The sequence below is a fragment of the Acanthochromis polyacanthus genome, chromosome 24 (genome assembly GCF_021347895.1).
Source record: "Acanthochromis polyacanthus isolate Apoly-LR-REF ecotype Palm Island chromosome 24, KAUST_Apoly_ChrSc, whole genome shotgun sequence".
Classification (NCBI taxonomy): domain Eukaryota; kingdom Metazoa; phylum Chordata; class Actinopteri; family Pomacentridae; genus Acanthochromis; species Acanthochromis polyacanthus.
Window position 1 is genome coordinate 5,420,969 of NC_067136.1, and position 13,664 is coordinate 5,434,632.

Here is a 13,664-nt window from a genome sequence, read left to right on the forward strand (position 1 = left end):
GTCCAGCCGCTGTGTTTATCAGACTCATCTGCTGGACTGTCAGCTGAAAGCTCGGTCAGTGACCATGCTGTGGTCCACTAGTGACCGCCCGCCGGCCGTGAGATGTTCAGGTGCGGTACGTTGCCGTGCGGGAAAAATGCATTAGTGGACACGCGGCTAAAGTTACAAACAAACAAATGTAAACAAACACCAGCCAGTCATAAACAAACAAATGTAAGCAAACACCAGCCAGTCATAAACAAACAAACAAACACCAGCCAGTCGTAAACAAACATAAACAAACACCAGCCAGTCGTAAACAAACACCAGCCAGTTATAAACAAACATAAACAAACACCAGCCAGTCATAAACAAACGTAAACAAACACCCGCCAGTCATAAACAAACAAACAAACAAACAAACACCAGCCAGTCGTAAACAAACATAAACAAACACCAGCCAGTCGTAAACAAACACCAGCCAGTTATAAACAAACATAAACAAACACCAGCCAGTCATAAACAAACAAACAAACACCGGCCAGTCATAAACAAACAAACAAACAAACACCAGCCAGTCGTAAACAAACATAAACAAACACCAGCCAGTCATAAACAAACGTAAACAAACACCAGCCAGTCGTAAACAAACATAAACAAACACCAGCCAGTCGTAAACAAACACCAGCCAGTTATAAACAAACATAAACAAACACCAGCCAGTCATAAACAAACGTAAACAAACACCGGCCAGTCATAAACAAACAAACAAACAAACACCAGCCAGTCGTAAACAAACATAAACAAACACCAGCCAGTCGTAAACAAACACCAGCCAGTTATAAACAAACATAAACAAACACCAGCCAGTCATAAACAAACGTAAACAAACACCGGCCAGTCATAAACAAACAAACAAACAAACACCAGCCAGTCGTAAACAAACATAAACAAACACCAGCCAGTCGTAAACAAACACCAGCCAGTTATAAACAAACATAAACAAACACCAGCCAGTCATAAACAAACGTAAACAAACACCGGCCAGTCATAAACAAACAAACAAACAAACACCAGCCAGTCGTAAACAAACATAAACAAACACCAGCCAGTCATAAACAAACGTAAACAAACACCAGCCAGTCATAAACAAACAAATGTAAGCAAACACCAGCCAGTCATAAACAAACAAACAAACAAACACCAGCCAGTCGTAAACAAACATAAACAAACACCAGCCAGTCGTAAACAAACACCAGCCAGTTATAAACAAACAAACAAACACCAGCCAGTCATAAACAAACGTAAACAAACACCGGCCAGTCATAAACAAACAAACAAACAAACACCAGCCAGTCGTAAACAAACATAAACAAACACCAGCCAGTCGTAAACAAACACCAGCCAGTTATAAACAAACATAAACAAACACCAGCCAGTCATAAACAAACGTAAACAAACACCCGCCAGTCATAAACAAACAAACAAACAAACAAACACCAGCCAGTCGTAAACAAACATAAACAAACACCAGCCAGTCGTAAACAAACACCAGCCAGTTATAAACAAACATAAACAAACACCAGCCAGTCATAAACAAACAAACAAACACCGGCCAGTCATAAACAAACAAACAAACAAACACCAGCCAGTCGTAAACAAACATAAACAAACACCAGCCAGTTATAAACAAACATAAACAAACACCAGCCAGTCATAAACAAACGTAAACAAACACCAGCCAGTTATAAACAAACAAATGTAAGCAAACACCAGCCAGTCATAAACAAACAAACAAACACCAGCCAGTCGTAAACAAACATAAACAAACACCAGCCAGTCGTAAACAAACACCAGCCAGTTATAAACAAACATAAACAAACACCAGCCAGTCATAAACAAACGTAAACAAACACCGGCCAGTCATAAACAAACAAACAAACAAACACCAGCCAGTCGTAAACAAACATAAACAAACACCAGCCAGTCGTAAACAAACACCAGCCAGTTATAAACAAACATAAACAAACACCAGCCAGTCATAAACAAACGTAAACAAACACCGGCCAGTCATAAACAAACAAACAAACAAACACCAGCCAGTCGTAATCAAACATAAACAAACACCAGCCAGTCGTAAACAAACACCAGCCAGTTATAAACAAACATAAACAAACACCAGCCAGTCATAAACAAACAAACAAACACCAGCCAGTTATAAACAAACATAAACAAACACCAGCCAGTCGTAAACAAACACCAGCCAGTTATAAACAAACGTAAACAAACACCAGCCAGTCATAAACAAACAAACAAACAAACACCAGCCAGTCATAAACAAACAAACAAACAAACACCAGCCAGTTGTAAACAAACACCAGCCAGTTATAAACAAACGTAAACAAACACCAGCCAGTCATAAACAAACGTAAACAAACACCAGTCAGTCATACACAAACAAACAAACAAACACCAGCCAGTCATAAACAAACGTAAACAAACACCAGCCAGTCATACACAAACAAACAAACAAACACCAGCCAGTCATAAACAAATGTAAACAAACACCAGCCAGTCATAAACAAACAAACACCAGCCGGTAAGCGTGGCTTAAATAAGCGGCAACTTTAATCTCAGCTGCAAGTAGTTCCACCAACGAGGCTCAGCTGTTTTTCAGAGACGCTTATTCAAGCCAGGCTGATCCAAGCTGCGGCTGAGCGCGCGTCCGGGGGAGATAAAAAGCCCCGACGTGTCGATCGTCGAAATGATGACATTATGTCTACAAAGAGAGCGGAGACTTTCTCTTCGGCGGAGCAGAAACTTCTTACGGAGTTGTACGAGGACTACAGGGAGATTATCACAAGAAAAGGCAACACGGTTGATAAATAAAGCTCCAGACGCTGCCTGGCAAAGCATTGCCGACCGTTTAAATGCATAAGTGTTTATTTTCTTTTTAATGAAGCACTTAGTCTGAGCGTACACACGCACACGTCTGAAAATTTAATTTTCAGAGGGCAAGTTTTTGACACTGATTAGGGATAACCCACAGCTGCAGTGGTTGATGACTTTTTTTTCCTCACCCTGAAGTTTGTCACACTACTGTGGCCCAGAGGAGATCAATCTGATGAAATAAAGCTTTTAAAACCCATTGAAGACATTTTTTTATGTGTGTATAAACATATATATATATGGGAGAAAGAGGCTACAGCCTGGTTTTGTGTAATGTGATGGTGGTTTTCACTTTTTACTCTGGTAGGCCTAATTCATGTTCTTGATGTGACAAATATATATCCACCATAGATGAATAAAGCAGCAGGTAACACCTAAAACCAAAGGAGGAATACTTTGGAAAAAAGGGGAAACTTCATGTGGAGATGTTTCATCAAACACTCAAACTTTGAATGAAAAAGCAGAAAAAAACATGTAGGCCTACAGAGGAGATGTCATGTTTATCAGAGATGATAGTGCTACTGTGCCCTACATTTAAATAAGGGAGAAGACACAAATGAGCTGTACACAAAATAGTTCTCTCATCATTTGGCCTCACCTTTGGATTCTCATCATGATCAGATTGGACCGCTGGTCAAAGGAAGGTATTCTTTATGGAAAACTGTGGCTGTTGTGTCCTGCTTATTTTAACACAATCTGTGCCTGTTCCTGTTACGTGTTGACTGAACTTTGAGGGTGAAAGAAGAAAGAAAATCAGATATTTCCAAGTATTTACCGCTGGTGGATTCAAACCCACGGCGCAATGAAAAGTAAAACCACATTTAATCTACTTAACTACGCTCTAACCACTGAGCCACAGTTACACACTGTGACAAAATGTGTAATATGATAGAGTTTGATTCACGGTTATTCCGGCGTTATTTAAAAAAGGTCTCAATGTATGTCACCGAACAAGAACATCATTGATTACAGATCAAGATGAATTTAATGTGTAACATGCGGTTCACAGGCGTCTTTCTGAAGCTCGTCAGAACCTTCTCTGACATGGAGCTAAAGTAAGCTTGACTGTTAGCCTGTCCCGGACCAGGCTTGTCGCTCTGGCTGAGTTACCATGGTTACCAAGCCAGGCTAGCCCTAAGCCTTGTTGGTGGAACAAAACTCTCACTAAAGTTAGTGAAGCTGACCGAAATAAGCCAGGCTTAGACCTAAGCCAGCTTCGTGGAATACCCCCCAGCCAGTCATAAACAAACATTAACAAACACCAGCCAGTTGTAAACATACAAATGTAAACAAACACCAGCCAGTCGAAAACAAACAAACAAACACCAGCCAGTCATAAACAAACAAACAAACAAACAAACACCAGCCAGTCATAAACAAACAACTGTAAACAAACACCAGCCAGTTGTAAACAAATAAATGTAAATGAACACCAACCAGTCGTAAACAAACATAAACAAACACCAGACAATCGTAAACAAACAAACGTAAACAAACAAATGTAAACAAACACCAGCCAGTCATAAACAAGCATAAACAAACACCAGCCAGTCATAAACAAACATAAACAAACACCAGACAATCGTAAACAAACAAATGTAAACAAACACCAGCCAGTCATAAACAAGCATAAACAAATACCAGCCAGTCATAAACAAGCATAAACAAACACCAGCCAGTTGTAAACAAACAACATGAACAAACACCAGCCAGTCGTAAACAAACAAACATGAACAAATACCAGCCAGTTGTAAACAAAAAATGGAAACAAACACCAGCCAGTCATAAAAAAACACCAGCCAGTCGTAAACAAACAAATGTAAACAAACACCAGCCAGTTGTAAACAAACAAATGTAAACAAACACCAGCCAGTCGTAAACAAACAAATGTAAACAAACACCACCCAGTCGTAAACAAGCAAATGTAAACAAATACCAGACAGTTTTAAACAAATGTAAACAAACACCAGCTAGTCGTAACAAACATAAACAAACACCAGCCAGTCGTAAACAAACAAATGTAAACAAACACCAGCAAGTCATAAACAAACATAAACAAACACCAGCCAGTCGTAAACAAACAAACAGCAGCAAGTGCAGCTTGTTGTGCAGTTAGACTTTATTAATTTATTACACTCTAACCTTCATCATCGTCACTCAGAACACCTGAAACTGATACCAACAGTCCTGTTGTCACGGTAACCAGGCTCCTCAACAGTCGCACTTGTTACCATGATGACATCCATAGAGGAACAGCACCTGGTGATCAGGTGTGTAGGATGTGTGCAGGTTGTATCAGTGTTGTGTAGGTTGAGTTGTGTTGTGTGTCAGCGTTGTATAGTGGTCATGTTGTGTTGCAGTGTGTTGTGCTCAGGTTGTGTTGTCCTCAGGTTGTGTTGTCTATCGGTGTTGTGTTGTGCTCAAGTTGTGTTGTGTTGTGTATCAGTGTTGTGTTGTTCTCAGGTTGTGTTATGTATCAGTGTTGTGTTGTTCTCAGGTTGTGTTGTGTTGTGTATCAGTGTTGTGTTTTGCTCAAGTTGTGTTGTGTATCAGCGTTGTATTGTGTTCAGGTTGTGTGTCAGGGCTCTCAGGATGTGGTTCTCTCTCTCCAGCTGCTGGTTCTTCTCCTGCAGGTCTCTGATTTGTTCCCTCAGAAGCTCCACCTCCTCCCTGACAGCTAGCATCAGGTGACTCTTCACCAGGTCCTACACACATGTAAACAAACGTTAAAACAGATTTATGGGGAGTCTGTATAAGGAGCTGGATGCATGCAGGTTGCCGTAACAGCTTCATTCAGTGGTTTTAGTAACTTTCAGATCACCAGTTACCATGGAGACCTAGCTCCTCAGCATCGGTTACCATGGAGCTGTAGCTCTACAGCATCAGTTGCCATGGAGATCTAGCTCCTCAGCATCAGTTACCATGGAGATCTAGCTCCTCAGTAGTAAACTACAGCAGATATCAGACTCACCATGGCCTGTTCAATTTTGTTGTCGATGGCGGTCAGACTGTTACTGGAACTACTGCAAGACAGAGAGACAGACAGGTCAGAGACAGACAGACAGGTCAGAGACACACAGACAGACAGACAGACAGACAGGTCAGAGACAGACAGGCAGAGACAGACAGGTATCACGACATGTATCAATCAGTGATCAATAATCAATCTGATGACCTCCAGGCCAATCTGAGCATGTCTGTAGAAGAAGCTCCACCCCTGCACCTGGTTGCCGTGGTTACCTGTGGCAGAACAGCAGCAGTGACATCATGGTGGAGTTGGAGTCCTGCCCAGGGACTGACCAATGGGGGTGAGGGGCAGCAGGGGGCGGGGCTGGCAGCCTGAGAGGTCGTGGTTGGTTGGTCAGTCTGGGTTGGACCTCTGTGATTGGCTGAGTTCTGGAGGGCGGAGCCAGACACCTGTGAGTCGTCGTTGTGGGCCAGGACTCACGCACACCTGAGACGTGACCTCTGACCTTCCTACGGTCCCGTAACACCACAGTCGTCTCTGGTTGCTTTGCAACAAGCAGCCGTGTCCTCAGAGGAAGGGGCGGGGTCGATGGGGGACGCCGCTGAGGATGTGGGGCGGAGTCAGAGACCTGCTGACCTGGCATCATCTTCTTTAAACCAGCATACATCTTCAGCCAATCAGATCTCCCTGTCAGTCCACTATCGGGCAATCATATCATTCATTGGTTGCTCAGAGAGCCTCGTCCAATGAGGAGCAGCTGTGAAGGTCCAGATGTTGTCTTCAGACTGGACTCAGAGGATCTTCTAGAAGACGGAGACACCCCAGGCTTTCATGTCCAGCTCCCTCCTACTCTCTGGTCTGTGATTGGCTGCTGCCTCATTCCAGCTCCCTCCTACTCTCTGCTCTGTGATTGGCTGCTGCCTCATTCCAGCTCCCTCCTACTCTCTGGTCTGTGATTGGCTGCTGCCTCATTCCAGCTCCCTCCTACTCTCTGCTCTGTGATTGGCTGCTGCCTCATTCCAGCTCCCGCCCACTCATGGTCAGCCAATGGGAGGGCTGCGGGGACATTCTCCTCCTGCCCACTCACACACAGAGCCTCATTCATTCTCTGTGACTGCAGCAGCCTCAACCTGAACACCTGCACACAACTGCATGACATCACACCCTTCTGAGCCAATCACACAACAGGAGACCTGTCCAGCTGCTTGAACCAATCAGCAGCAACCAATTAAAAACATATCAACAACAACACAATCAAACAAACAGCACACTGTAAAAACAACAACCTCAGGTAAACAACAAAGCATCACCTGGCGTCCCCCGGAAGGCTGAAGATGGTTTGGTCCAGACTGAAGGCTGAAGGAGTCTGGATAGGGGTCACAGAGGGATGGTACGGTCCAGCAGGGGGGGAGTTGGGCTGAGAGTGGGACAGCCGGAGGACAGACTGACAGACAGACAGGTAGGGAGACAGACAGGTAGGGAGACAGACAGGTAGGGAGACAGAGAGACAGACAGGTGAGACTTTGAACATTTTAACATTTAAAATGTACATTTTTGAGTGTGTACGTGTGTACATATATATATATGTATGTATCTTATGTATATATTTAGGATTATCTTGTTATGTATGTGTGTATATATATTGTGTGTGTGTGTGTGTGTGTGTGTGTGTGTGTGTGTGTGTACCCGTCCTGCAGCGTCTACGTCCAATCGTAGAGGAGGAGGGACATTTCGTGGGCGGGGAGAAGGCGGTGGAGGGGTGGAGTCTAAACCCTGCACTCTCATTGGCTCCCTGCGGTCCAGCAGCCGGATGTTGATTGGCTCTTCGTGTGTCGGTGAAGGTGGGCCGCTGCGCAAAACAAGCCCCGCCCCTTCCACCCCTCTCATTGGCTGAGCCAGGAGGTGGGGGATGTCCCGGGAGTGGACTCCACCTGTGTCTCTGTCTCGGCCAATCATCTCCAGAGACTCCAGCGAGTGGGCGTGTCTCATGCTGTCCATCACCCGCCTGAACCCCGCCCCTGACTGTCTCTCCAGGAACTCCATACATGTCCATCGCCCTCGGCGATATGACTCGCCCCGCCCCCCGCCGCCGGCCCCACCCACTGCCAGCCTCACCACCCTGAACCTGGAGGATAACCCCGCCCCCTGCCCCGCAGCATCATGGGAGACATACTTCCTCTTCGGGGAGGGCGTGGTCGGCTGGGAGGAGCTTCCTTGAGAGCTGCAGGAGGAGGCGTCTGATTGGAGGACGGACAGGACCACGCTGGGAGATGATTGGCCGGCTGGACTTTGGTATAAGTCTGAGGTCACACTGGTGATCTGGAAGCCACTCCTCTTTTTACCGCCACTCATCCTCACACACACAAACACACACACACGCTCTACAGGCTCACTGAAACACACAAACATAAAGACACAAACAAATAAGGAACGTGTTCGTGTCACTCAGGAGTTTGTTCAAAAAACAGTTGTGTTCTGCATAAACAGACAGTCAAACAAACAAAAACAAATATATACACACATAAAGACACAAACAAAAACAAGCATGACTATGCTACTGGTCATGTGACTAATTTCGTGTAATCACTGAAGCTTTAAAGCCCGATTAGAAATGTTGACATTCAAAGCAACATGTTGTTTTCTTCTGTTGTTTACTTCCTAACCAGGTTCTTCAGATGATCCAGAACATTAAGCTAGTTGGAACTGAGTAGAGTTTGATGTCAGACATCTGTTAGCCTCTGTTTCCATCTGTTAGCATCTATTAACTTTGTTTTATATCTGATTGCATCTGTTTCCATCTGTTATCTTCTGTTTACATCTGTTAGCATCTGTTAGCTTCTCTCCTGCTTTCTGTGCTCATTAAACTACATTCTAATCCAGCTATTAAAGCTGCTTTCAGCTCCAGACGTTTCTGTTGTCAGACATCTTCTGTTAGCATCTGTTAGCTTCTGTTTCCATCTGTTAACTTCTGGTTCTATCCGTTAGCATCTGTTAGCATCTATTAACTTTGTTTTCCATCTGATTGCATCTGTTTCCATCTGTTAGCTTCTGTTAACATCTGTTAGCTTATGTTTCTATCTTTTATCTTCTGTTTACATCTGTTAGCTTCTGTTTCCATATGTTAGCATCTGTTAGCTTCTCTACTGCTCTCTGTGCTCATTAAACTACATTCTAATCCAGCTACGACAAAGCTGCTTTCAGCTCCAGATATTTCTGGCGTCAGACATCTGTTAGCCTCTGTTAGCATCTATTTACTTTGTTTTCCATCTGTTTGCATCTGTTTCCATCTGTTAGCATCTGTGAGCATCTGTTAGCTTCTGGTTTTATCCGTTAGCAACTGTTAGCATCTATTTACTTGTTCACATCTGTTTCCTTCTGTTAGTATCTGTGAGCATCTGTTAGCTTCTGGTTCCATATGTTAGCATGTGTCAGCTTCTCCTATGCTCTCTGTGCTCATTTGACTACATTCTAATCCAGCTAAACTACAATAAAGCTGCTTTCAGTTCCAGATGTTTCTGTTATCAAATATCTGTTAACTTCTGCTAGCATATTTTAGCTTTTGTTAGCATGTGTTAGCATGTGATAGCCTATCCAATGCTCTCCATGCTCATTAAATTACTGAACTACAGCTGCTCTCAGTTCCAGATGTGTCTGTTGTCAGACATCTGTTAACTTCTGCTAACATCTTTTAGCTTCTGTTAGCATGTGATAGCCTATCCAATGCTCTCCATGCTCATTAAACTACTGAACTACAGCTCCTCTCAGTTCCAGATGTGTCTGTTGTCTGACGGCAGAACAAGGATGAAACAGGCGACATGCTAACTTGCTAACATTCTAATCAGCAGTAGCTTCATTTAAATACTGATTTTATGATGTCATCTGACAACAAACACAACATTTTAACAACAACAATCCCACAGTAAGGAGAAAAGCTGTGATCAGGTCGTATTGATTGATTAGTGGCTGAACAAGTGATTTGATTGGTGGAAGCTGTGTGACCTCAGTGTATTTAAATCCAGACACAACACAGTGAAGGCAGGAAACTGTCTCACCACACATCCCGTCTGTCTGTCTCTCTGTCTGTGTCCCGTCAGTGTCTCTGGTCCTGCAGCCTTCGTCTCATGGTCTTCTTCTTCTGCTGCTGCTGCTTCCTGCTTCTGCTGCTGGTTGCTTCAGTTTGCTGCCTGTTGCACAACATGGATTAACGTGAGTCACAGAGTGTTTGTGGCACTTCAGGTCCTGCAGGAATTTAACCGTTCAGACCGCAGTCAGTCGCATTCTGTGCTGCATTTCACCCAGAAGGCAGTCAGAACAGTCTGCTGCACCTCAGAATACCCTGACAGCAGAGTGACCTGCAGTCAGACCATCCAACACCTCATTCTACACGTTATCTAACCCTACACCTCATCACCACTCTACACCTCATTCTACACCTCATCACCACTCTACACCTCATCACCACTCTAGACCTCATTCTACACCTCATCACCCCTCTACACCTTATCTAACCCTACACCTCATTCTACACGTCATCTAACCCTACACCTCATCACCACTCTACACCTCATCACCACTCTACACCTCATCACCACTATACACCTCATCACCACTATACACCTCATCACCACTATACACCTCATCACGACATCACCACTCTACACCTCATCACCATTCATGAACATGAACCAAAACCACTTAAAAATTCCACAACACAAAAAAACTAAAATTAGACATAGAACAGCCAAACCAAGACGTAAGAACAACAAAAATTAGACATAAAACAGGAAAAAATGAGACATAAAAGCCAAAACAAGATGCAAAAATCTAAAATAAAACATAAAATGGGAAAAAGCAAGACGTAAAACACCAAAAATTAGACATAAAACTGCCACAAAGAGACAACAGAAAATTCCACAGTAAAAGTACTTTAACTCTGATAAACGTTCTCTACAGTAAAAGTACTTTAACTCTGATAAAAGTTCTCCACAGTAAAAGTACTTTCACTGATAAAAGTTCTCTACAGTAAAAGTACTTTAACTCTGATAAAAGTTCTTCACAGTAAAAGTACTTTAACTCTGATAAAAGTTCTCTACAGTAAAAGCACTTTAACTGATAAAAGTTCTCCCCAGTAAAAGTACTTTAACTCTGATAAAAGTTCTTCACAGTAAAAGCACTTTAACTCTGATAAAAGTTATCCACAGTAAAAGTACTTTCACTGATAAAAGTTCTCTACAGTAAAAGTACTTTCACTGATAAAAGTTCTCTACAGTAAAAGTACTTTAACTCTGATAAAAGTTCTCCACAGTAAAAGCACTTTAACTGATAAAAGTTCTCGACAGTAAAAGTACTTTAACTCTGATAAAAGTTCTCTACAGTAAAAGCACTTTAACTGATAAAAGTTCTCCCCAGTAAAAGTACTTTAACTCTGATAAAAGTTCTTCACAGTAAAAGCACTTTCACTGATAAAAGTTCTCTACAGTAAAAGTACTTTCACTGATAAAAGTTCTCTACAGTAAAAGTACTTTCACTGATAAAAGTTCTCCCCAGTAAAAGCACTTTAACTCTGATAAAAGTTCTCCACAGTAAAAGCACTTTAACTCTGATTAAAGTTCTCCCCAGTAAAAGTACTTTAACTCTGATAAAAGTTCTCTACAGTAAAAGTACTTTAACTCTGATAAAAGTTCTCTACAGTAAAAGTACTTTCACTGATAAAAGTTCTCTACAGTAAAAGTACTTTCACTGATAAAAGTTCTCCACAGTAAAAGCACTTTAACTGATAAAAGTTCTCCCCAGTAAAAGTACTTTAACTCTGATAAAAGTTCTCTACAGTAAAAGTACTTTAACTCTGATAAAAGTTCTCTACAGTAAAAGTACTTTCACTGATAAAAGTTCTCTACAGTAAAAGTACTTTAACTCTGATAAAAGTTCTCCACAGTAAAAGTACTTTAACTCTGATAAAAGTTTTCCACAGTAAAAGTACTTTAACTCTGATAAAAGTTCTCTACAGTAAAAGTACTTTCACTGATAAAAGTTCTCTACAGTAAAAGTACTTTAACTCTGATAAAAGTTCTCCACAGTAAAAGTACTTTAACTCTGATAAAAGTTCTCCACAGTAAAAGCACTTTAACTCTGATTAAAGTTCTCCACAGTAAAAGTACTTTAACTCTGATAAAAGTTCTCTACAGTAAAAGTACTTTAACTCTGATAAAAGTTCTCTACAGTAAAAGTACTTTCACTGATAAAAGTTCTCTACAGTAAAAGTACTTTCACTGATAAAAGTTCTCCACAGTAAAAGCACTTTAACTGATAAAAGTTCTCCCCAGTAAAAGTACTTTAACTCTGATAAAAGTTCTCTACAGTAAAAGTACTTTAACTCTGATAAAAGTTCTCTACAGTAAAAGTACTTTCACTGATAAAAGTTCTCTACAGTAAAAGTACTTTAACTCTGATAAAAGTTCTCCACAGTAAAAGTACTTTAACTCTGATAAAAGTTTTCCACAGTAAAAGTACTTTAACTCTGATAAAAGTTCTCTACAGTAAAAGTACTTTCACTTTGTTACTTAAGTTTGTTTACAAACAATAAATCAACAGTAAATCACAACATGTGACGTCAACGAGGTAAACACTCACGTTCACGCGCTGAGCCGAGGCGCGTTCCCGTGTCCTGCTGGTCCTGATTCGGATCAGCGGCCGGTGACGTCACCACCGAGCCCGGTGACACAATCGGTCCATTATTCAGAACAACAGGCTGCGCACAGCGCATGCGCGACACAGCCCGGGAGCAGCCAAAGGTTTCGGGAGCGCGCACAGAGTTTTGCGAGAATAAAGTTTGAAAGTGAACTTCCGGTTGTTCTCCTACGGGCTTTGTTGTGATTCTGTCGGATCCTCTGAGCTGGAGTTGCTCTCCTTCTCCTTCTGCTTCTGCTGTTGCTTCTCCTCCAGAACTACTCCTCCTCACTCCTCTCTCTTCCTCTTCCTCTCCATCCTCTGTGCGCGTCTCCGTTCAGCAGCCAATGAGCGCGCAGTAAACACCTTCACGGTCCTCCTCCTCCTTAGGTCCGGTTCTGACCCAGAGCATCTGGTGGAACCGACTGTAGACCAGAGCCAAAGCTGGACCGGAGCCAGAGCTGGACCAGAACCAGAGGTGGACCAGAGTCAGAGCTGGACTTGTTCCTCGACTTAGTGTTGTTATTTTAAACATGATTAAAGTTTGACTGAAGGGGAATGTTGTAATTATAAACAATGTAAATAAAGTTTGATTTAAAGGGAATGTTGTAAATACAAACAATGTAAATAAAGTTTGATTTAAAGGGAATGCTGTAAATATAAACAATGTAAATAAAGTTTGATTTAAAAAGAATGTTGTAAACATAAACAATGTAAATAAAGTTTGATTTAAAAAGAATGTTGTAAACATAAACAATGTAAATAAAGTTTGATTTAAAAAGAATGTTGTAAACATAAACAATGTAAATGAACTTTTATTTAAAAGGAATGCTGTGAATATAAAAAATGCAGTGAAGCTGTATTTAAATCAAATGTTTTACTGTAATAATCATGTGTATAAAGTTTTATTTAGGTAAACATGTGAATGTAAACATGGTGTAAATAAAAGTCGATTTGAAGTAAATGTGAATATAAACAATGTAAATAAAGTTTGATTTACATTAAATGTTTTTAATGAAACAAGGATTTGAATAAAGTTTTATTTAGGTAAACATGTTGTGAAAGCAAACTAGGTGTGAGCAAAGGTTGATTCAAAGTAAAC

At 41.6% G+C, this 13,664-nt stretch overlaps 1 protein-coding gene across 2 annotated transcripts; it reads right to left on the reverse strand.

The window, feature by feature from the left end:
- Positions 1 to 5,029: 5,029 nt before the first annotated feature.
- LOC127530211 (TSC22 domain family protein 4-like) lies at positions 5,030 to 13,530 on the reverse strand. 2 transcript variants are annotated; one of them, XM_051944399.1, is made up of 6 exons: positions 12,527 to 13,530; positions 9,949 to 10,080; positions 7,583 to 8,288; positions 7,207 to 7,340; positions 5,900 to 5,948; positions 5,030 to 5,633 (listed from the first exon to the last, which is right to left on the reverse strand). In XM_051944399.1, exons 3-6 carry the CDS (start codon positions 8,246 to 8,248, stop codon positions 5,478 to 5,480), a joined length of 1,005 nt encoding a protein of 334 aa, XP_051800359.1. In that variant the 5' UTR covers positions 8,249 to 8,288; positions 9,949 to 10,080; positions 12,527 to 13,530; the 3' UTR covers positions 5,030 to 5,477. The 2 variants fall into 2 exon arrangements, with proteins under 2 accessions (XP_051800359.1, XP_051800358.1); XM_051944398.1 differs by having other exon boundaries at positions 5,900 to 5,951; positions 12,527 to 13,354.
- Positions 13,531 to 13,664: the final 134 nt, after the last annotated feature.

Coding starts and splice junctions, on each gene's coding strand:
- LOC127530211 (XM_051944398.1), bottom strand. CDS start 8,248: ATGAGTGGCGGTAAAAAGAGGAGTGGCTTCCAGATCACCAGTGTGACC. Junction 7,341..7,582: donor ACGTAGACGCTGCAGGACGG/GTACACACACAC, acceptor TCTGTCTGTCAG/TCTGTCCTCCGGCTGTCCCA. Junction 5,634..5,899: donor ACAAAATTGAACAGGCCATG/GTGAGTCTGATA, acceptor ACATGTGTGTAG/GACCTGGTGAAGAGTCACCT.